The sequence below is a fragment of the Linepithema humile genome, chromosome 1 (assembly GCF_040581485.1).
Source record: "Linepithema humile isolate Giens D197 chromosome 1, Lhum_UNIL_v1.0, whole genome shotgun sequence".
NCBI classification, from domain to species: Eukaryota; Metazoa; Arthropoda; class Insecta; order Hymenoptera; family Formicidae; genus Linepithema; species Linepithema humile.
Window position 1 is genome coordinate 35,159,646 of NC_090128.1, and position 24,426 is coordinate 35,184,071.

General features: G+C 43.0%; 2 protein-coding genes across 9 annotated transcripts in view; one reads left to right on the plus strand and one right to left on the minus strand.

Annotated features, from left to right (window-relative positions):
- SoxN (SoxNeuro) overlaps positions 1-24,426 on the plus strand; it is a 278,527-nt gene that overhangs the window by 88,613 nt on the left and 165,488 nt on the right. For 7 of the 8 annotated variants that reach the window (XR_010888067.1, XR_001100531.2, XR_001100532.2 and 4 more), the window contains one exon: positions 8,874-8,969. The gene's annotated coding sequence lies outside the window, so the exon portion shown is untranslated. Of the gene's footprint in view, positions 1-8,873; positions 8,970-9,056; positions 9,079-24,426 lie in introns of those variants that run through there. The other variant, XR_010888069.1, reaches the window with a different exon arrangement.
- Positions 21,621-22,869, minus strand: LOC105670966 (peritrophin-1). The gene is made up of 2 exons (XM_012364748.2): positions 22,728-22,869; positions 21,621-22,536 (listed from the first exon to the last, which is right to left on the minus strand). The coding sequence occupies exons 1-2, from the start codon at positions 22,732-22,734 to the stop codon at positions 21,839-21,841; spliced, it is 705 nt and encodes a 234-aa protein (XP_012220171.1). The 5' UTR covers positions 22,735-22,869; the 3' UTR covers positions 21,621-21,838.

A 24,426-nucleotide genomic window follows, 5' to 3' on the forward strand; every position in this document is an offset into this window, starting at 1 on the left:
CACGCACCTGGGTACCCCGGCAAGAACCGCGACGGGGAACTTTTGTCATGGTAATACCCCGCCGCTACCCTTCCGCACCGCCTCGTCCCGCGCCACCGAGGTCACCTCTCGAACCCCTCCAACCCTCCCTTACCCTCCCCCGATCTATTCCCGTTGTGCTGAACGACCAGGTGTTCGGTCCTTGTGCCTGGAGGAGTTCCTCGAGACCCTCCTGTCATCCGATCAGGGAAGGAGGGATTTCTCCTGACCCACGACTCCGACGGCGAAACGGGAACCTCGACAAATAGGGAGGACCGGCGGAAGAGTTAGCTCGCGCCTATATAGATGGCATATTACCCTTGAAAGTTTGCTCATACGCTTACGTAGCAGCGTGCTCGTCGGCTATCCATTATTAATCGCTTGTGTACTTAATGCAAAACGTGAAATTTTCAGGTTGTTCCCATTAAATATGCTACGAAATTTTGTATTTTTGTTTTTAAAGAAGAAGATAAATGCGATAAGAATTAATGAAAACAAAGTATATATTTCTCAGACATTTCTCTTTTTATCATTTTGAAAATAATATCATAAATACAAGATCCATTAATACGGGATATAAAAGTTGCGATTTTCCGTAATTCGAATAGTTAGAAAAAAAGATTGAATGTCGCTTTTGATATTATGTAAAGATGAATTGTAGCGATGGAAAGATGTCGGAAATGCGAGCATCCGTCGTTATCGTTGCGACACCGTCGAACAGAGAGAAAAATGTACGAGGCGTCGATGTCAAGCGATGCATATCGGCACATATCGGGATCACAAGGTCGATATCGACGTACGCAACATCGACAACGCGTTATCTTGCCGTGAGAAACGCGCAACCTGTTGAGGGGTCGACGAGGACTCGTGTATACGCGTAATCTCGGTGACGAGTAAGGGCGCGCGTGACAAGCTCACGCTGTGTCGCGAAAGATGTTATGTAACGACAGTTTCCCGTGTGCGTCAATCTGTCGATACCTTTTCAACTCTTCGATTGGTAAGCATCGTCGCGAACTGCTTTCCACTATCTGACTGCGTCTCTCCGCCATGTGTCAACGCGCACCTTGATATCGGCACGATCGCTGTCGTCATCGTTTGCGTTACCGTAAACGACACCATTTTCATTGCGGAGAGTTACAGGCATTGAATATAACGACTTATACACCGATCGGTTTTTTACGAGAAACATGTTACATGTATAAGAATTTTTATTAATATGTTTTTTAGATGATAAACAATTTTTTAATGATATAATATATAATACAACAATTTAATTCTTTTCTCTTTCCTTTCCTTGACTTTTTTGAAATCACATAATTCCGAATCGATCATCTTAAAAGCTATGATTTGTTCGCCGACTGAATCACGACAGTCTGATTAAATTGAAGCAGACAACCCTTTCGACCCTTCGACATTTTACTTTGCCCCACGATTTTTCACTTCCGCCTGGTATTTGAATCTTTATCGCACGGTCCGGAACGTGATCTTCGCTTGTTACAATTATTCACCCTTTTCGCCAGAAAGAAGGAGGCCTAACGCGGCGCAATGGGACGAAGATTCGGGGAGGCAGCGATCTCCTTCATCCTCTACGTCCAATTTGTCGGAATAATAGCTTTTACTAGACGAAAATTGGAGGAAGATCGTTGATAGGGGAGTGCGAAAGCTTTTGTGACTCTCGGCGTCATTGTGTCGAGGAAAACTGCCTCGAAAGGAAATTATTAACGCGCAGAGCGAATTAAATTATTATTAAAATCATTATTTTGCGTGATGTACACGGAATAATATACATATTACATAACACATGTACAGTCTACACGATTCAGCAACGGCATTGATGCGCGACCGACGTGACATTCCCTTATCACTTGGCCACCGCTTTGGCCATCTATGACGCGGAACATCGATCTTCGCATTTATACACCCGGTAGCATCTGGGGAACGGGCAGTCTTTAGGTGGAGTTAGCTGTAGGGCAGAGAGAAGGCAGGCGTCGCGGTAGCAGCGAAGTTGGCTCCTACTGGCTCCTAATTGGGAGACCGGCAACTAACTCTCTTAATTACCGCCTCCACTTCCTCGCCTCTCCTCTGCCGGCCTCCACTTCCCATGGCACCACCTCGTTCTCGTCCGCCTGTCTCCACCTCCGTCGACCCGCCAGCATCTCCTTTCCGCCCTCCATCCGCTCTTTCTCCGTTCGTCCTCGCGTTCCCTCTTTCGTTTCGTTTCTCGCCCTCTTTTCAAGATTCAGGCCTGAAAGCCCTGAGAAAAGTTCCGTCGACTTAATTACACGGAATAATCCTCCGAGGAGGGGGTGCGCGAAGCCTTGCCCGCCTGAGCCCGAGTTCTACTTGCGCATTAAGAAATTTTTCGAAGCGTCGCGAAAGCTTCTTTTTTTCGGCTCGACTAATTTCACCGTCTTTCTCACGTCGCGCGTCGCATCCTATCCGTGACACTTTTGACGTTGCGCGAAAACATCGGTTCTGATCCTTCCGTGGGTTGCGCAGATTACCTGCGGTTCGCTGTTATTTTCTCCCGAAGATAGATGCGTAACGATAGAAACGTGGGAATGGAATTTTTTTTTCGAAAAAGTACCTTCAGGAAGTTCCTTTTTTATCCGTGAACATCCTTGTATGCATCTGAATCACACGAGACGTGTGAATTCCCTGTCACCAAAAGTCGTAAAGTTCTCGTTAACCGTCATTGTTGCAGAAAGCGAAATGAAGTGCGAGGAACGAACAGGAGCGTTGGCGTTGACGCTGTTGTGATCCCTGGAAATCTCCAGGTGCCGTCGACATCTTCATCGGCGTTTCTAACAGCGGGGCGCCGACTGATTTTGCTTTGATTCCAAATCGCCCGTAGAATCTATGATAGATTCTTGGTGTCGGTAAAAAGCGCAAAGATCGTGTAATATCTTTGTCCAGAATGGAAATTCCACCCAATATTGCTTTCGCTCGAATTTATCAAAGTTGCTATATACATATTATCTCGCATCTGATCGGAAATTATTAATCTGATTTGTGGCATGCATTTTATTTCCGAGCAATAAGAAAACATTAGAAATGAAGTATATGACCAAAATTTTGTACGAAAATAGTGAAAGTACAGTGAAACATTTTTATTGATGATGTACCGTGTGCAATATATAATCGGTACAATATATATATTTCATATATACATATATTCGAAAAGTGTTTCTGCATGTAGGTAAAGTACGGACTATCTTTGGCGCGGTGCTCTCTCGAGTTTTGGTCGATACGAGCAGGAGAGTCTCTTCTATCCTCTCTAGGATCTCTCTCTTTTATCTTGCACCCTCTCTTCCCTCGTTCTCTCAATTTCCCTCTCTATCTCTCTCTCCCAACGCCCGCCAGTCGACAATAGGCTGCAGTAGTTCTCATTTGATTAATAACCCGCCCACAATGAGCACTCCCAGTGGCTCTCAGTTGATTAACGATCTTCAGAGAGCGTCACAATGCCGATAGCCGTTCCGCGATCTATAGCGAATGGCCGACAACCTCGTGATCTAGTCCGCTGGGAATCCGATGCGTTGAAATCGATACTACGCAAGAATTCGTACCCTTCAATTGCTTCAGGGCAATTTGTAAACGTGTCGTAGCACAGAATTGTATGCATGATATTCAAACATTTCTATAACTCAAATATAATCGTTGATAAAGTTAGAGAGAAAAGTGGAAACTGTGATAGATACGGATACTCAAACAATCCCTCCAAAGCGCGGGATTGCTTTTCAATATATTTTATGTGAGATAAAAAGATTTATTATGACCATTTTCCCATAATAATTTGGATATCTCGCGTACGATCAGGTCAGACATGACAGTGCAGCCTTGCAAGAGTCGCGTTAGCTTTTATACGTCCATTATTAGGGGCGTCAGCAGTAAGATCATCTCTCTGGGCCGTAAACGTGTTAGCGAAGAATGCCACTTTCATTTAAGCGGTCTATGTACATAACAAAACCGTGGCAGATGGATAGCAATGGTGCGTGTGCCGGGGCTCGGATTTTAGGCAAACGAGGCAGTTACAGGCGTTTGCATAATTTAATATGCTGCAAACGAGTTCTCGCTACCTGTGTTTATGCAGCAATAAAATCTGAAAGGATCAGGTGCTTTGTCCTGGACCGCGCAGCGTTTTGTGCTTGACGTCGTTGACCCTGTCTTCCTCGCCATTACCAGCCGCGGGCGAAGCGCGCGCAACAAAGAGATCAGCTGTCAGATAAACAGCCAAGAGAAAATTTGTGTTGCCAATAAAGGCGGCGACGCGCATGCCTCGTACCTTGCAAGCAAGCGGCTAAGAACGAGAGTGAGAGAGACGGAAAGGCGGAAAGACGTACATAGATAAGAAGAGAGTTAGACACGAGATAATCCGCGCGAAAGCGCGATATCGTTTAAGAAAGTCAGGGTCTTCAAATTCAAGCTGAATTTATGCGCAACATTGTTTTACACTTTTAGCATTTTTATTCTTGAGACGTATAATATTCTCGATCAAGACACATGACGCGTATGGGCGCAATTAAGGATCTTTAACAAAAATATTTGTCAATTTCTCCGCGCAGCAGGAATCCCCGGTACACTACGAGCACTTGTGGAGTATCGCTGTACAGAGAGACGAATATCTCCCCTCTTCACCGCGACCTAAGATGGCCGAGCATATTCTATGTCGTGGGAACCTTTCTGCCAACTGGAGCACGATTGCCGAGGGCTCGTCGGAATCCGAGCAGGTAGCCTCGCACGCGCAGGGTCGTCTTAGGCTTGTGAGAAAAATCGTTTGGCTCGTCGGGAGATTTGCGATGGCGTCTCGCCCATTCTCGGATTTGCTCCAGGAATACGATCTGCTTCTCGATATTCCTCCTCGTACTTCTCGATAATACGCGTCGAAAAATATCTTGTAGCATCGAAATGAAATCCGTAGTCAGTCAATGTTTTTTTTAACACTCTCATTCTATTTTATTTTGCATTTTATCTTACGTCTATCTTGTCTTTATTGTGATTTATAAATGCGTCTTAAATTACGATAAAAGATAATAAAAAGCAAGAATAGCTTTTCTAAAAATAAGAAAAAATATTTAAAAATGATAAAATGTTTCTTTTAATCAAATTTTTTATGCACGAAGCAATTTCGACTTTACGACAGTTCTTAGACGGGACGTTTATTTCAAAGAGCCAAGCGCAAAATGAACAAAATAAAAAAAAAATACGTTTCCGTGTAAGTCGCAATGCGTTGAATGATGCGTACTTGGAGTCTCGCAGGACGAACGTGACGAGCATTTAATACAGATTCCTCATTAATGCCACGGTAGAAAAAAAAAGAACAATAAGAATCGGAGTATCGGGAGGCTGGTCCGCGATAATCCTCCGATAGATATAACGTGTTTGCCATTGCTGAATTTTCGAGGGAATATTGCCGGCAATTCCGCACGAGCTAGACAATAAATTGGTTTCGCGCGTCGGGACAATCGTTACGACAATTAGCAGCGCCGTCACTAATTTCGACTAATTAACGCGAGTGGAGAAAAGTCCCGAAACACTGGCACCGCGCGAATATCGATGCACCGCTGATGACATTGCTCGTTAAAACGTCGACGTGGATGACTGAGTTCATTTAATGGCTTCTAATTAATGGACGCATCGTTTATTTGGGAAGACTTCGGTTTTCCGACTCGGATTTGATTTCATTTTTTCCTTACGCGCGACTATTTACTCGCGCGATTTATTATTTCTTCCTATTTATTATTTACATATTTCTTCATCGTATCACATGCGAACATTATACGATGTAAATAACAGAAAAATTAGTCACGACGAAGGAGGTGGAGAGAAATACCTTAATTGATATTCAGAGATAATAGAACGGCAGAATGACGCGTTGAAATATTCGATGGAAATTGAATATTGCCGACGAGGAATTATGCGATATACGGGGATGACCGGAGGAATCGGTTTTGCGTACACAATCACGTTAATAAATACCACAGAGGCCGTCCCAGCGCTAATTAATGCAGATGCGCACATGATTATGTAGAATTTGCGTTATGCGACGCTGATGGCAATACTAATGCGGCTCGTTTCTATATTTCGGCGGTTTAATGAAAGAAAACGGCTAATATCGTGGCAATGGACTCGTTTATAATTGACTGTGTTATGTTCTGGTTGTCTTTGTTTAATAATTGAATTGCGTAGCAGAGAACCGTATTGTAAATTACTCCGATCCGTAAAATAATCTGTAAAATGATGATAATATAGAATACTTTATTTAAAGCGAATTGATCGTATATTAAAAAAAAATATAATTGCTTTCATAATTTTTGACCATTCTGAAACGTTCATTCAAGAAATTGGAAAAAATCGTTCTAAAGATTAAATGAGAAGACTCTTTACGCGCACCAGCATCGAAACTAAATGAGCGACAATCGGCCGATCTGGCGATTGTACATGCCAGCCGGAGGTCGGAAATCAGTGGCGACGTCGAGAATTTCCGGCGCAGGGATGAAAGAGGAGAAGGAGGATGAGGGCGGCGAAATAACAGACAGAAGAAGAGGTAGAGAACGAGGAAAGGAATAGACGAAATGCAAATGTACCGCGCGATGGGTGCGCGCGAGGGTGGCGGCATCGGTTGCGGCGTGGGCGGTGTAGGGGGGGGAGGGGGGGGGATGCTTAAATTTCCGATATTTTAACCGCGCGGCTTACTCGTGCAACAAGTCCTTTCTCCTCGGTTGCCTCTGAAAGCGCGCGCCTAAGTAATTTCGGTTACGCCATCATCCGGCCCGCGGCTTCCACGCGCACGCCATCGCAGTCGGTTCTTCGGTTCCTCGCGTATTTGCAATTCTTTTTTTTTTTTTTTTTTTTTGTATATCCTTAACTCCGCGCGCGCTTCCGCTGATTTGTTAACTATCCTACAATTACAGGCGCATCTTTGTACGTCTGCGAGTACGCTTCGCATTTCTTTGCATCGCAGTTAGCGTACATGCTTGAAAATTCGCTCTATCTAGCAAGCTAGCAAATTGCGTACTGCATACTTGAAAAATTAATAATAATATTTTAACACTTTATATGTCAAAATATTATTTATCATATACTGATATTTTTTGCGAATATTCTTTATTCCATCAAGTTGTTTAAACAATTCATTTTTTTTAAATCTGAGATGTGCAAAATATAAGGAAAATTATTTAAGTAAAATTTTATGCAACAATAATAAGTAATATCTCATGTAAATAATAGGTATTTGCTAACTTAAATTAATTTTAGATATTAAAAATCAGCGACAGAATTAACTCATAAATTTTATCTAGCTTTAGTACACAACTCATTGACACAACATTATACTTTGCGTATTTTGCATACCTGCAGAACTTCAAGGTTGTACAAGACGTTTTCGTAATTTGCTATAATCATAAGGCTGGAGAACCGTGCTCGACGAGAAGGCCGCACAGTTGTGAGGCGTGAACTCGGTGCATTCTACCGAGTAGGAACGCCGCGGATTTCGTTTTTTTTCCGCGTCGAGCACCTTCTTTCTTCCCCGCCAACTCTCGCGCGCTGTAAACTCGTGCACTTCGTCGGATGGATTCGTCGCGGCTGCATTAGCGAAATAACTTGCCGCGCTGCGTCGCGCCGCGACGCGCCGGACACGTATTCACTTCGCGATTCTCTCGAACAATCTTTTCTTCGCCTGGACGTGACTGGTCCTGCGAGTTTCGACACGCGCCTTCCTCACGGACAAATTTGGAGTAGGATACGTTTTAACTCTTCGACGTATGCGACAGGTTGAATATTCGAATGTAATTAGAGAGGTTTGCGCGTAGAAGTAATTATATTAAAATATATTAAAGTAGCAAAATGCGCTATTGAATAATAAAGTAATTAAATTAGGAAAGTTGAGAAAAATATAATTTTGCCGAGATTAAATCATAAATAGCTCTCCGTCCACTGTAAAAAGTCTCGTTATTTCTTCAAAGTGGCATTATCATCTCAAAAAATAATTTTTTAAATTAAAGTAAAATTTTTAAATTTTATCTTCCTTTAAAATAAGATGAATTTCTACATTTGCGCATAGCTTATGCAGTAACTTAATAAGCTTCGGCATGCTTGATGTGGCGCGAAGTATAGTGCAAAGTTGGATTTTGCCCTCACGATTCTACGATACGTTCTACAAGAACACATCTATGTACGATCGTAGAGTTTGCGTATGGCAAAGTCTTTAGTAGTGACTCTCTCTTCTATCACGAGCCACCCGAGAAGTTTCAAGTAGTTCGGCGGAACGCACGACGTGGCGCAGGAAGATATGGCCTCTCGACCGATCGCAATTATCCTTAAATACCGCGCCGCAATTGCATCTGTTCCCTTTTACGGACCCTTGTGGTCGCACCGGTGGACGCGCACACATAAGATTGGAGATTCTCGAGGGAGAAGGAAAGAGTGAGTGTGAGAGAGAGAAAGCGATGCGGTCGAGAACTTTGCCAAGAATCCGTGAAACTATCGCATGGAATTTGGGTTTTCGACGGTTAATCTGAATCTTCTGAGCGCAAGTTGATAATCGAGGATGGATACGCGAAGAGAAATGCGAAAATTCTCTTCGCTTCCACTCGTATTCGATCAAAAATCTTATGAAATAACTATGTATCGCAATCAAACAGTATTTTATTGTAAATTTTTTTAAGTAGAATCAAATATGATAATGTTTTTGAAAAATTTTTGTTTTAGTTCCCGATAGTACAACTTTTTCTCGCTGTAGACGAATATAATAAAGAATTGATTGATGAAAAAACATTTTCTAAAAGAATTATGTCTATTCCTTCTTGCCTAATTTTCAAAATAATGTGTAATTAACATTGTGAATTATGTTTCAGATTGACGATCGATTTCTCTTCAACGCGAACCAATGGTACACTGATCGATGTCGAGCAATCTTTGAGACGAGCGGGCGCCGTTGGTAAAGTGATCAGGTATGCTGACCAAAATCTGCAACAGCGATAGCAAACGTTTGCCGTTGCCAATCAAGCTCACATAATACCGTACCTCGGTATGGCCAAACAGCCTATGGGGGATTTCATGGTACGCCGGTACCAATACGCGCGCACGCGTGTATTTAAGTGTACGTACGCGATACAAATCCACACAGAACGCTCGCGCGCACCCATCGTCGTCCGGCGGCCGGTGCCGATACGTATACGCGTACGTATATACGTAGGTCCAATATTTTGCCAGGGTCCGGCCACGTTTGGCGTTCGCTCGATATACCGCGGCGCAGATTGGATTTGAAGTTTATAGGGCGGAAATTCTTCGGGGACCGGCCTACCCCGGGGACGAAGCTGCGCAAACTTTGCGCGCGGGGCGGTCGGTGGAAATGACTGCGTGGAAACGAAATTACGAGCCGTCAATCGTGTCGTTTGTTTTAAAAGTGCCGTAAGTTAGTTTTGGAGGATTTTATTAAAATAGATACACGCCATTATTTTTTGTGTTTGGAGCTCGATCCGTGAAATTCAGAAATTGGGTTTAAAATTTAATAAATTAATTACACCGACATCTATTATGATATTATAACAATATTTAATTTCGAAGTGTGTCATAATTAATGAACGGGTATTTTGGTATTTCAATATTTTCAAGATGTAAAACGCTTTCTAAAATGTTACGAAAAATTTAGCTTTCGTCTCTGAATGCTTGTGCTATTTTTATATCAGTTTCAATTTTGTAACGTCGCCGTGCTTCACATGGTATTTCTTCCTGACAGTTTGATCGACCAACTTTAACCCGGTGTCATCATAATGTTCGCATGGTTTCGTTACGATCTCGAGCGACGCGACCGAGTAGTCGGCGAGCAGCGGTCTTTTTAGTAACGCGACGACGTTAGAGGCCGCTAATATTTCACCCAATTATTCGACGCTTAGGCCAGGAATCCCGTCTTCGGCACGTCAAGGACTCCGAAGCGGGCGGTCGTAAGAAAAAGCCGGAGGAGAAACATAACAAAAAAGAAAGAAAAAAAAAGAAAAAAAAAGAGAAACAGAAACGCGCGATGACGACGAACCGCCACTTCTCGGCGAGAGGCGGGGGCGACGAATTAGAGATGCAGAGCCACGTTCGCGGTCATCGGGGATATTAAGCCGAATCCCTTAGCTTGATGGATGAAACGGGAGTTACGTTAGTATCCAGTATCCGGCGGTGTCCGTGCCCGTGCATCATCAATAACTCTCCTGACTCTTTCACCTTGGCCTCTCTTCTCGCCCCGTCTCGTCTCGCCTTGCCTCACTTCGCCTGGCCTCGCGCGCATGTTCCTCTCGCGGCGGAGAGCCGTGACTTCGTTCTCCGTCTTCCGCCGATGGAACACCGTCGACCTGCCGAATGCAAACGCACTCCGTGGAATTCGAGGTATACAGATACGAAAGACAGTTTTGGATACTCTTTGACTTTGTTCCAAATTATTTATACGTTTCATCGATTTTCTTCTTTTACACGAAGTGCCATCAATTAGCTGTGTGCGTCGTCTTGTTCGCGTGGAGCTTTTTTTTACGAGCTCATAAATCACGGCGAAACGAACGAAATTTACGAAATTGAAAACGTGCGAAAATAGTCGGAAAATTGGCAAAAACAAAGCAGCGCGCGCAGCGCGGAAAGGCGCGAACGAACGGCCTCTCGTTCCCGGGTGTTCTCCCGAATGATTTCGAGAACGGGCGTATGCATATGGCACAGCGGTATAATTACGGATCGTATGTATCAGACACGCAATCAAGAATGAATTATCGCGGAACCACGCCTCCTGCCAGCGCTCAACCGGGCACAACAATGCCGGCGCATCACGAGCAGCGACCCGACTGTCGATGATGTGTGCTAATAGTCCCCCGTGGCTTTCGCTCACAGTATCCAAGTCTCGTGACACAATTTTTTTTTTCTCTTCTCTTCACGTCGATTTACATCTCTTGGTGTTGCCGGGAATTCTCGCAAATCCCGTCGTATCGTCGACGAAAATCGACGCGAGCCGCGTTTCGCGTTCAATGGAAACTTGGCGCGGGTCGCTCTTTGTGAAAGTTTTAAGGTACTTAACAACGATAATAACAACAATAATTATTATAATCATATTGTTATTAACTCTCTTGCATACTTTATGACGACGATATTAATTCGTTGCTTGATTAAATTTGCACGACTGCGACATAATGTGCTTTTATTTAGTATTAGCCCGTTTTAATATCCATAATTTAATTTATTAACGTATCATGATTTAATAAAGCCACTTCATAATGTACTAAATGCCTTGAATTTTGCATTTTGAGTGCGTGCTGCGAATTGACGTAACGCATTGACGTAACGCACGAAACGAACGCTTACACACGTCGCGAAATGTAATCTCATTTAGCGCTCAGTTGTCATAATGTAGAACGATGAACTTTCTCTACTCTGTGTGCAATTATTCAGAAAGCATGCAGTCATACATTATATCATAAATAATTAATGTTTTTTGACTACAAATTATGCTAAGATTTCACAAAATATCCATAATTTCATTTATTAATGTATTATGATTTTATAAAGTGGCTTTATTACGTATTAAATATTATTGAAAAGGGGAATATTATATTCATCAATTAATTCCACACTGTGAATCAAAGCGATGCTATTTTACACGTACAAAAATTACGATATTTTTATATAATTCTAAAAATAACTCTATTAAAAGGTCGTTTCTCGCTTTAAATTATAGACGATAGCTCGACGGTTGTAAATTTTCACGATAGGTAGAGTGCCTCGAATCTTTCACCTGCCGTTATCGCGGGATATTTTTACAATAGTTGGAAAGGAATGATATGGATTTCGCGGTAGCCAACAAAGCTCGAATAATCAATTTCGTTCGTCCTCGCTCGCTACATCCCACCATCCGCCGTTGTCGCAGCTTTTTTCCCCATCATCTGGAACGTTGCCGGATGACCCATGGCGGATCTCGACCCATAAAAGCCGAAATAACTCTCGGACCGGGCCCCCTTCGACTCAGCGACGGACAATATCGAAGAAGAGGAAGGCGATCGGGAGGGGAGAGGTCAGGGGGTGGCCGGGAGTGTGCCGACAACGTAGAGAAACCGGAGGGGGTGGGCAGAGGGCTCCTGTAATAAATTCGCAATTTCCTTATTACGGGTAATGCTCCGGTCGGTGGGTGCGCTCGCATAAATATCCCGAGTTCCGGTGATCCCGTGACTTCCGGTCAGCCGCAATGACTTACGCCGGGTCGCGACGAACGAAGTAGGGTGAGGGAGAAGATACGGGAGGGCGGAAGAGAGAAGCGGAGAACGGTTCGGTCGCCGGCCAACGAGCCAACCATTCACCCCCGACCAACCCCCGCGCCGGCTAACGTTCCGTGTGCTCGTTCGCGAAAGAGGGCGACGCTCGCGATGGAATTTGTCCCCGGCCTCGGTTCCGCCCTCGGATGACCACTGATAAATTTAGTAGACTTCTCTCTTTCCGACCCGCCGTGGTGTCTCCTCTGTCGCGCTCGCTCGCATCCGGTTGTGTGCGCGCGCTCCTCACCCCCGTTCTTCACCTTTCTCTCTTTCCCGTTCCGTTCTCGCCATTTTGTCGAAACAGTGTGGATTCTCGACGGATTTGTTGGATTTGAATGTTATCGGTGAGCATCTTAAAGCTATGTTATTTCGAAAGTTTTTCGTCTTCTAACGATTTCTTTCGATCGAATATTGCGAATTTAACAAAGAGTCTTCTATTCAAGGAAAAGAAGTCACGTTTGCTAGTATTGGAGCACATAAATCTAATAATAATTATACGTAATTGTACAAAGGACAAAATAATGCATCTGGGCAGCCGTGTCGATTATAAATGCGCGAGCCGACGCGGCTGCCGAATACGACAGGGCTATTAAATTATTCCGAGCGGCTCGATGAGCGCGGTGTTTTCCATAAAACGCGAATATATTCGTATATAGCGTCTCTCCCTCGAGGTACCGACGATGCCGAGCTCTCGCCGCAATCTGTTTCGTTTATCGCGGGTCGTCCGCCCGGTCGCGAGATCGGGGACCGTTTCGCCCTCGAGAGACACGGGTGCTTTCCGCTTCTAAGTATCCGGCGAAATGATTTTTTTCTCTCCGCGACATCCCGGCCGTTAAGCCGCGTCAGAGACGGCGTTGGAGGAAGTGAGTCTCACGCTCCAATAAAACAAGCAATATCGCGGTGTCCCGAGCGCCCGGAGGGAGGTCCTGCCAAGGTTATCCTGTCGCCTGGGGTTCAGTGGGGACGACGATTCGCGCGCGCGAGAGAGAAAGAGAGAGACAGCAACGTATATTGCTCTCGGATCATCGCGTCTGCATCGCATTAACGGGGATGATATCACCCTTTTGCACACCCACGTGGACTCGCGCTTGCGCGCGTATTCTTCTTTGTACAATACGAACTGAGAAGCGCGGCCGATGACGTACGAAACGGGAACGTGTTACGCGGCAGACTTCCGTTCAATGGGTTTCCTTTGTGCCGCCGTCGAAATGCGGACTTAGAAAGGCCTGCATTCCCGAAAGGTGAAATAAGTCGGGATGTCCGGATGTGCGGATTCATACCGCGGCGCGATTATTAGCATTCGGAGTCCGGATGCGAGCGTCACTCCGTTATTTACCCGTAATTGCGAGAAGCAGTTGACGCAAGAGTCTATCGAGAGTGTTTCGTAATAGCGTACTGTAGAGAATATTAAAAGAGAGACATGTGTATTCTAATTTCTACAGAAAGAGAGTTGAAATTGAAGCGAATATGTCAGCGAATTTTTCACGTAGAATTTGATTCTCGTAATGCTGCGGCCCAAAACCTAAAAATCAAAGTTAAGGATAAAGTTTTTGAAAATGTAACTGAACGAGTCAATTTGAAGATTTTCGCCGTAAAAGGCGAAGAAATCGAAGGCTTCGAGGTGAAGTTAAAAATCTGCTAAAGTCGATCGTTGAGCGATTGTGATTTTGCGCGAAGTTATTATCGGTCACGAGTTGAGTGAAACAGTCGGGAACGCGTTGTTACGATGCGTCTCATTAAAGTACCCTGTCGTGCAATCGATCTATGCGCGTTCCGCGAAGCGATAAATGCCCCCGACACACAAGGACAATCGCGTTGACGTACCACGAGCATTGATACCTTCGGGTTGGTTGCCAGGAAGGAAGGAAGGCGGGCTAGAGAGCGACGTGGCGGCGGGCGCAGCGATAAAGGCCCGATCACGCGTGTAACGCGCGGATTATTAATCGCGGAATAATTTGACGCCCCGGCGACAGAGCCGGCGACGCGTCCTACGCGCGTCCCTCCCTCCGCTCCGCACCGCCTCCTTCGTCGCCCCGTCCTTCTTCGCCGACCTTCTGCATCGGCGGGTGCTGTTGCGTCGAGCTATCGGCTTCGCAGATTTGCGCTAATGTGTCTTCCGATAGTTCATAATGTCGGAATAGTGCAGAGAGAGAGAAAGAGAGAGAGAGAGAGAGAGAGAGAGAGAGAGAGAGAGAAACATAGATACTCCTGTTCTCATCATCTTTGTCGATTCACAATACTGTAAACTCGTAAAGTCATCCTCCAGCATTTCGAGGCTTCGAGGACTACCCACCAGCGAAATATCCCGTTGTTCGCAACATTTGACATCTTTTTCTGACAACAGATAATAATCTGATGAATATTTTGCTAAATATATTTTTTTATTTTTTAAAAATTTGATTTGATTGTTGATTTGTCTCTATTTTTCAACTTTTTGATAAATCGTCGAATGTGACAAAAGTCAATTATTAAATTAAACTTCCGTACAGCGATGTTTGGCGTGATTATTATTAACATTCGCTGAAGTTTTCAATCGTATCAATTGCATGGAAGCGTACAGCTCTCAAGGTACTCCTGTAGGTTTATCTGCACAAAGCGGGTTACGTTGCGGATATGACCGTGGTATAATCGCGTCTTTGAAAAACGCGAACTTTGGTCGCTCGGTCCATCCGTCGAATGCTGAAGCGCGCTAAAGCTTGAAAAAGGGAAAAAGATCCGAAGATCGGATGGAGTGGAAAACCGAGGAATCCTGTAGCGCGAACGCGAGCGAGAGCGAGCAAGTAAGCGGACGAGCGGGAGTAGCTTATGTTTAATGGAAGCTTTATCTCATCGTCTTTCCGCGTCTTCTTCCCGCTCCTCTCTTGCATTCCCGCGAGGCGTTGTTGGTGGCAACGACGTTGACGCGAGATGGTGGTGGTAGTGGTGGTGTAGCGGTGGACACGTCATTTATCTTTCACCCTACTACCCACCGTGTGCCCGCGTGTCCGCGTTCTCTACCTCCTCTCTTCGCCTCCTGCAGCAGCCTCGCCGCGTGGCGCCATCTTGGGCACTCCCACTCCCTCCTCCTCCTCATCCTTCTCCTTCTCCTCCTTTACCTCCTCCTCCTCTTCCTCCTCCTCTTCCTCTTCGTCCCTCTTTCCTTCTTTCCTTCACGCTCCGTCGCCGTCTCGATCGCGAGAGGAAACCCGGACTCGACTCCCCCTCTTTTCTCATTCCCAGCCGCTGTTTCTCTTTGTTTCTCCTATTTTTCGTCCCCTTCCTCAGCGCTTCTATTCTGCTCGCCCACTCTGTCCGCCCACTTCCCCCCCCTCCCCCTCTATATGTTCTTTTTCTCCTCTATTCCTTCTCTTCCGTCTTAACCGCGTGTCTAGAATATTTTGGCAATTATTTTGCCAGGTTTTATGCCTGTTTTTTTCATCCTAAAGTGTAATGTCTCATATCCTCGTCGTACTTACTCTTCTTTTCGTCTTCGCGGTATCAGCAGATGAGAACTCGATTATGAGAATTTACCGGATGAATATTCATCACGTTGGTTTTATCCTTTAACTTAACAGTATTTGATTGCAGTATCGGCCAATTAAATATACTTATTGAAAAGCGTAGATTGTTGCAATTGCTGATTTAAGAACAGCTAGATATTTAGAGACAATCAAGTTGCAAAGTATAACTTTATTCAATTATTTGTAATTAATATATAATTTGTATCCATATCTAGTTGATTAATAAACAATAATTACTTTGATAACAGCACTGCATGCGAACAACAACTTTCCGAGAAAAGTAAAATTAATGCTTATAATTTCGATACGCATGCAGATATCGAATTTTTGCAGTTTAGAGCTCTTGCGAGGATCGTTAAAAGCGCCATCGACTGGACTCGCTTCAACGTGCAATTATAGGGCGTCCTCCTTTTTTTTTTTTTTTTTTTTTTTAATCGGCTCTGAACACGAGGTTACTGTTAATTACCAGCGTGCAGGCACATAGAGCACTACGAATTTCGAATTACCCATGGATAGGCTTTGTTCTTCGCTTTGCCATTGTGACGCCCTTCCCAATCCACATCGGCACCAACCCTACCGTCACCATCCCGACCACCCCCGATGGTGGCAGCTTCAAAACCATCCGTTGCCGGCAAACGGGACGCAAACGAACTTTCGGTGACCATTGTCGATCGCATGGATGCGACGCGCGGCTTTTTATTCGCGGATGTTACTCGCGTTCGCGGCAGGCATCTACGCGGTAGAATAAAATGACGATCGTTATAATCGGATATCAGAGTGTGCAAATCATCACGGGTGACTCCCAATTATAGCTATAACTCTAAACATGCACACCTCCTTTCTCTTCTTCGCGGTTTTTTTGCGAAATATTTTATCTATGAAATGCGACAAATTTTTGTTAATTTTTTTACTACATTATTTACATATAATCTTTACATTTTCTCGAAAAATATGCTATTTGGATGTAACTTTATCTTTCGCTTTATTTACATAATATTATTCATGAACAAAAATATCACGACGTGCAATTATTAGCAATCTAAGCGTTAGCAAAATAAAACAGTTTTCAATAAAAAAAATCTTTTTTACTAAGAAACTTAGAGTAGTTTGGAAGATCGTATTATATTAATTAAACTTACTGATCACTCGCGGCAAAGACGATGCAAATGCGGCGATAAACCACGACTTCCTCAACTCCGAAAGACGGTTAACTCCAAGTGCTCACCACAAGCGGATGGACTTATCCCGTCTTTCGTATTTACAATATCGCGTTCGGCTTAAGCGTCGATGAGCCTATCGCAGCTCAACAGCGAACGGACGACGCAATTACCCGCGCTTTTGTCCGATCTAACGTAGCAGCAGAATCGACTGCTCGGTATCAGGAGCGAGCCTCTCGCCGGGTCTGCCGTCGAGTTTTCCGAGTCCGAGCACGTAGCTCAGGGCCCTCTCTCGTGGAATATTAGCTGGTAGCGGATTCGAGCCCGCATAGGGTCGAGCTTGCGAACGACAGACGTGCATACCGTATTAAGCCCGCGGGGACTTTGCCGGCTACATTCACGACGCGTACCGAGCGCACGAGGTATACAGGGTGTATCGGAGACAGTCGCGCGCGGTTGTTACGAAGCGCATTCGTCAGAATTCAATCTTAGAAGAATGGCGATTGCCTCGGTGCCGACGAGCAGGTTTAGAGATTCGAGCTAAAGATTAAAATCTTTCGAGTTTCAGCGATTTTGTTGTACGAAGTAACTCTGCGCCGTCGTCACATGAATTATTTAGCCTTTTAGAAAATCTTAAGCAAATGCATATATTTCAGAAACATTAAAATTAAAGTTTATGAATTATTATTGTCAAGAATTGATTGGTTTTAACGGTGTTTTTTTTTTTTTTTTTAATTGTTTTATAAAGTGAATGATTTTTGGTACACTCTGTGTATACCCGCAGCTACGTGCGTTTTGATGGCAAAACGAGGGTACAAGCGCGCGCAAGGGTGCAGAATTGTCCACGCGACGCTTCCGCATATCGGTACGCGCTTGGCAAATACTTCAGTATTCATGAATCCCGGTACTCGCCCACGGGATATGTACGCTTCGTCCACCACGCGGTTCAATCGGTTCCGCGAAAAATTCTAGGACGTGTTTGTTTCTAAAAAAAAAAAAAAAAAAAAAAAAAAAAAAAAAAAAAAAAAAAAAAACGCTTTTTTCTCTGCGTAATATTAACTTGTGGCATTATAAACGGAAAAATCTAAAGCTGCAAGAAGAAACGCGAAAAATCTACACAGTCAAACATTTTACATATGTAAAAAGAAGAAAAGGGAGATGGGATTTTAAACGTCCGTCTTATTACTCCGTGTATTCTCGTCTGATCCGGTCGTGTCTTTTTCCCCTCTCGACCGAGACAATTTCGCGGGAAATATGTAAAGCAAAACGTCGGTGATTTGCTTCGCTCTCTTTCCTCGCGGCGTCTCCGCGACGTTTCCCCGTTTGGGAAGGGGTCCCCGACAGGAGACTTAGGTACATCCACGCTGGATTTACGCGCGATATATTTGTTTTAAAGTCCCGGATTCCCGTGCTCCGTATCCGCCGCTCACCCCACCGGCAGTGTGACTTCGCCGTTTTCGTCTCGGGCTCTGCCAGCGTACCCCTCCTGCTGCCGCCACCCTTTCTCGCTGCTCCTCTTCCTCGCCTCGTCTCGTGTATTTATGAGGGCGGGATGGCAGAAACGGAGGGAACACGCGCGCGGGAGTTATGGCCCGAATAAGTGCTCTCGACCTGGAACAGAGGTTCTCAGTGGAAGACGAATGTAGTATTAGAATCCCGCGGAAAGGAAAAAAAAAGAGATCGAAAGAAATGAGGAACATTTTTGGAACATCGTAGACGGACGATTGGAAGTAGAAATGATAGGCATGATACGAAGATGCATCGTTCCGAAATAACAACTCTCCGTTTTTCTCTTTCGATTTATTTCGAGAAAATAACATATTGGGATGCATTGTGTCCTATTTTTGATTGTAGAAATATAATTGGGTTAATTTTTTTTATCAGAGTGTATAATGTCAATTTCACGTCTGAAAAGATCCAATCGTTCCAAGGATGACATACATGATCTTGATAACTCCGTAGGCCGAACTCGATCATCTCGTTTAATCTCTGAATATTCACGGGATCGCGATAAGACTTCGCGATCGCCTTTGATGTCAATTGTCAGAATACGAAGACCCGCCATTGTCGCGATTGTTGGCGAAGCTCGTGACAACGAATATAGGAGGGTGGAAAAGGCGCCGCTCAGGCATGGGCGAGGCTTCGCGACAGTTTCGGCGTTCATTAAGCGCGAAGAGACACCGGTGCGCGCGTGAGATGGGGGGCGCCATTGAAAACCGACTCACACGAGTCCATGGCTTCGCAATGTCATTATTTCGAGCAACGCGAAACGTTGTGAGCGGAAGAGTCGGGAGATTTATTGCGTTTCGTGCTGCAAGTTCCGCGAAGAATGTGCAGCTACAGAAAGTAGCTAGCGTCTCGCGTTCGCGCGAACGAGCGAAGTAATATCGACGGTTGAATAGCTGTGAGCGGAAACGCCATGATGTCAGAAGCGCGTTTTTTGAGGTGTTCGAAACGGGAAACGCGCGACGATCTCTAAAATTCGTTATATGACGAAACACACGCTTAACAGCATAATTTATGCGATGAAAATGCACGTAAATATATATTATAAAATTTTGATTCTCGATTTAATCAATTGATGAGGTATTTAATGAAAAATTGTAGTAAATAATGATTGTTAATTAAATTCACGGAAAGAGAGAGAGAGAAAAAGACGGCCGCAAATTTCTCGAAAAATATGAAGCTGAAGGAAAGCGCGATAATACTGGAATGCCTTCAGAAATTATACAGATTTCTCGTATAATCGCGTCGAAGATGTGTACCTCAAAGAATATCTTTCTCATTACAAAGTGAAGTCGCAGAGAGAAGAAAAATTAAGTAGAAGCGACGTCGCCGGCCGTATTGTCGACATTGGCCAATTACCTTCCTTTCCGCTGTGCTCTTTCCTTATCATTCGAATTTTCTGTCTAACCGTGGATAGATGAGGAAGGAAAAGACGGTACAAGAGAAGGGAGAGGGGGGGGGGGTGAGAAGATCGCCAAGGGACAGGGAAATGGATGAGGAATAGAGTTCGCTCGCTTCGTCTCCCGTTTACTTGCCAGTACTTATTCGCTTTGCCTGTCGAGCGTCGTCTCCTCATTCAGCCAAAGTCTAATTAAAGTGCAGCTGCAAGTTAAATTAAAACACGATAATGTTGCCGAGAGAGAAAGAGAGAAAGAGACAGAGAGCGAGTTTCTCCGCCGCCGCTCGCGCGCGCACCCTTTCCTTCCTTCTTTCCCCGGTGACCGAACTTAAGCAGTTGCGTTCCAATCGTCCCGCACCATTTGCGAACTCCTCGAAGGAGTTCGGCCGCGAGTTGTTAAACACCCGACCTAACTCTCGCGCGCACCGCTTCGCACGTGCGCCCCGTTTCTCTCGTTCAAGCGAATAATTCCAGTTTCGGAAAAAAAATTAATCTTGTAGTACTCGTGATACTGTGGCAAATAATTATTTTACAGTTGTTTTGCATCACAAGAAAAAAAATTTCCGGGAGCAATTAATGCACAAGAAAATAATTCGTAAATTTTTATTTCATGCGCAACGAAAGTTTGTTGTTAATTGTAAATCGGTTCATCTAATCTTATAAAGCTACAATCTTTAATAGATACGTTTCTAAAAGCGTAATATTGCAACGCTGTCTAATTTAATGGAAAAATTATGTTCAGCGACAAATTCTATTTTTATGACAATTGACAAGAATATTACATAAAATTATAAAATATAATTTCTGAAATTAGATGAACCAGATTTGTCTTCGTCGATAATTTGTGAACTCGCGCGATCGGTTGTAGGGACATCAGACAGCTCGTGTATCACGTCGGGACAAGAAAAATCGTCGAAGGTCGACGAAGCTCCGTTGGCGAGGAGGGAAGTAAATCGCTGGCAAGGTGGCAAGGAACGGGGTGCGTCGGAACTGGTGGCATTGTGGTCGGAGATAGAGATGGCTATCGGACCGCGCCACGCGGTAATTGCCAGGAACTACGGGGGGAAATTAAAGCTGCCCCGGTCTTCCGGCGGCCCATTGTCGGGACCCGCGACACTGTTCCCGGTACCGTTCTATTTATCAGAAACGGCCACCGAATAGAGGGTTTCGGCTGATAGGCTCCGTGTCACTGTGTCACCGGAATCGAAATGCTGCCGGTGTTCCTCCGCTTTTTGTCAACCTCTTTTTCTATATCTATATGTCTTTCCCGCAAATAATTGCACACATATAAAATATCCGGTTAGCTCATTAAACGTGCTTCTAAAAATAGCATGAGAAAATTTGTAATGATCAAAAGGACAGTTAGGAAAGAGGGAATTTCGATTGATAATTCTAATTGATTTTTTACAATCTATTTGTGTCATCAATATGGCGCTTCGTGATATGTATTTGCTGGCATTGTGATTATGAGCAATGAAAGAATGGTATCTTTATGTACTTAGTTTAGATTATCAAATGAGATTATTCTTATCTAAATTTGAAGTGATTAATCATGCAATTGATTAATGGATCAGATTAGCAAAAAATGTCGAAAAAACACAGTTTTTATTTATCAGAGATTTATTAAAATATCTTAGGAAACTAATCTACTCTTACAAATTTAATAATGTAACTTTAATAAGCTCGCAATACATATACATATTTTCTCTTTATACTCGTTGCTGCTTTCAGTTTTAGATTCTCTAAAAAGATTTTTGATTTCTCTAAAAAATCAGTATAGTCATCTACGCTCAATCGTTTTAGTGATTTAAATTCTGGCATTTTTATATATTATATCTTCCGGAATGTATCGTCAACCATTTCAAACAGAATCCTCAAGAATAGTAGGTTTACTTTTCAAATTTGCCATCCATAAAACAATCTGCAATCGTGACACTATCCATTCTTGGGAAATTCGACTTCGGACAGCTATCAAGTTTTCTATTATTCGTTCAACACTTTGCAACCAGCTTTGTCCGGGGTCATGCATCTTTTTTCCGTCGGACTAAAATGAAGACCGCCTCGGCATGTTTCCTGTACCCAGCCCAAATCAATGTGACACTCGTAATACAAAACGCAGTTACAATCATGTTGCTGTCGATCGCCGTCCGGTTGGCACACTGGTGGCGGTGTTGGTGGTCTTCTTGATGTTGTTGTTGTTGTTGATGGTGGTAATGATCCGCAATTCCCACCTTCCCGGTTTTTAACGCAATCCTGGCATGTGCGACTGAAGCACGTACCTGCAGCACAAAGCCTTTCTTCTGGATTACCCCTTACACATACGTAATACTTCCTACAATCGCCGTTTTCGGCAGGTAACTTAGCATCCGGCCATTCGTTATTTATTTTTGGAGGGCAAGCATCGCACCCGGCCTCCCACGGCCAATCGCAGACCTGTTTTTCTCTATTAAAATGCAGTCTTGATACGTCATCGTCCTTATTCATCAAGGGGCATTTTTGCTCGACTCCTTTACCAACGTGGCACTTGTAGAACTTGGTACAATCGATTTCGTGCGCGATATTGGTCGTGGTGTTTTCTGGAAATTCCTCTGACGGGTACGGACATTTCGTGGGCGCGTCTGCGTTGATTACGATCCACAATGCCAGGAAGGCAATGGTGATTCCGTATATTCTGTTTATTCCTGCATCGAAAATTGATTGTGATATTAGTTACGATCGAATCATAATTTAATCGGTTTTTGTTAGAATTCTTACAAGAAATATCAATTAAATCAATTTGGATTGACCAAAGTAGCGGCACGGTGCACAAATATTCCGATTATTTTACTTTAACAGTCTTATAGAAATTTATTAAGCGTTTCATAACACTCACCCTTCATCGTCTATTGTCTATTCTTCCCGAACTTTGAGAGAGGAACGCGTTCTTCTTACACCTCTCTGATCCGTTTAAATACGTGACTGACCGAGTTCGGGTGAGTCGGCTTTTATAAATATGCATCACGTTATCACGGAACGCAAGGACAGATTATATCTATCGGAGATATACTTTCATCATTTAGCCGGAAGGCAAGATTATCAATCTTATTGTTTTGCGAAAGAATTTTTGTGCTAAAGTACGCCAGATTTGGGTCATGCGTGATGGACAATCTACGTGCAGTTAAAGCATCGAATCGATAGTTTACGAACTACAATGCAACAAATTGAAATTATAATTAGACTTTGTACCATCCTGTTCTTATCGTTAAATTTGATTTCACTCAACCATGAATTATACTTCTTATTGATAAAAGATATGTTATAAGTTAATAAAACATCAGTATAACCTTGAATATGATTTTCGGTTAAGATAATCATTGAAACTCGTAAATCGTTTTATCGTTATAAAGCTTTTTTAAGTTGACACTAAAATTGCTGACCATTGGACTTCCTTTTCTAAACTGAAAAGATAAAACGTACGACATTGAAATATTTTCGTCAATTTAACAGAAATTTTATGCTTAGATAATATTTATAAATTTTAGCGTACTTAAGATGTAAGCCAATTTGTCGAATTAAAAATGCATATTTGCATCGAAGATTGAGTTTGGAAAAAATATCGTATCTGCAATTTTAGTATTGAATGTAAAAAAAAAACGATGATTTCCTATCATATTACATTTCGGTATATTGAAATTTGCGCATACATAAATTCTGCAATTTAATATAATTTTTTGTTATCAGTTAAAGCCTTCAAATTTTGCGTAAAAATATCTCAGTGATCTTCGATCATGATGTTATCACGGTGCATAATCTGCATTGATGTGTAATATACATCATATCGATGAAAATAGAAATATTAATTCAGAAAAACGAGCGGTATTGGATCAGTATTTCAAAACTTGCACTGCTCTCAATTTTAAACATTCGACAATTAAGATAAATATTCAATATTTCTGCAGTTTTTTTAACTGTGTAGTGTAAAATGTACTGTGTGGTTAAAAATTTTCTCCTATTAAAGCCAAATTAGTGCAATTAGTTTAATATGGAGTATAATTTAAAATGACAATAATAATAATGATAAACTAATAATGTTGAAACCAAAAATGCTTGCAAAATTAAAAATGTATAACTATAGGTAATCTCTTTTTTTTTTTAAATATAAAAATATGAAATATGTAATAGATTTTATCACAATATTTCAAGAGTGTTATTTGATGTATGTGAACTTAGTCACGAAATAATGAATAAGAGCTCTCATTCCACTCAAATTGCTTATCTATTAAAAGTGTCCTTAATGTGCGTATCTTTCGTATCTCATGATCTATTCGACTAGCCTCGGCACAACGTTCAATTCTCATCTGATAAAATATAATATATATAAGTATGTCGATAATAATCGAGTACTTGGGACCACCATTGAAATCGACGGAAATTTGCAAAACGTCAGTATTTGTTATCAAGGTTTTTTTTTTAGATACAGACGTATCTCTTGCATATGATAAAATGTAAAAAGTCATATGTAAAAAATGTGCAATTTATCAGATCGATTGTGTACAAGACTCAATTAATCGTTGTAGAGATTAAAATTCTTT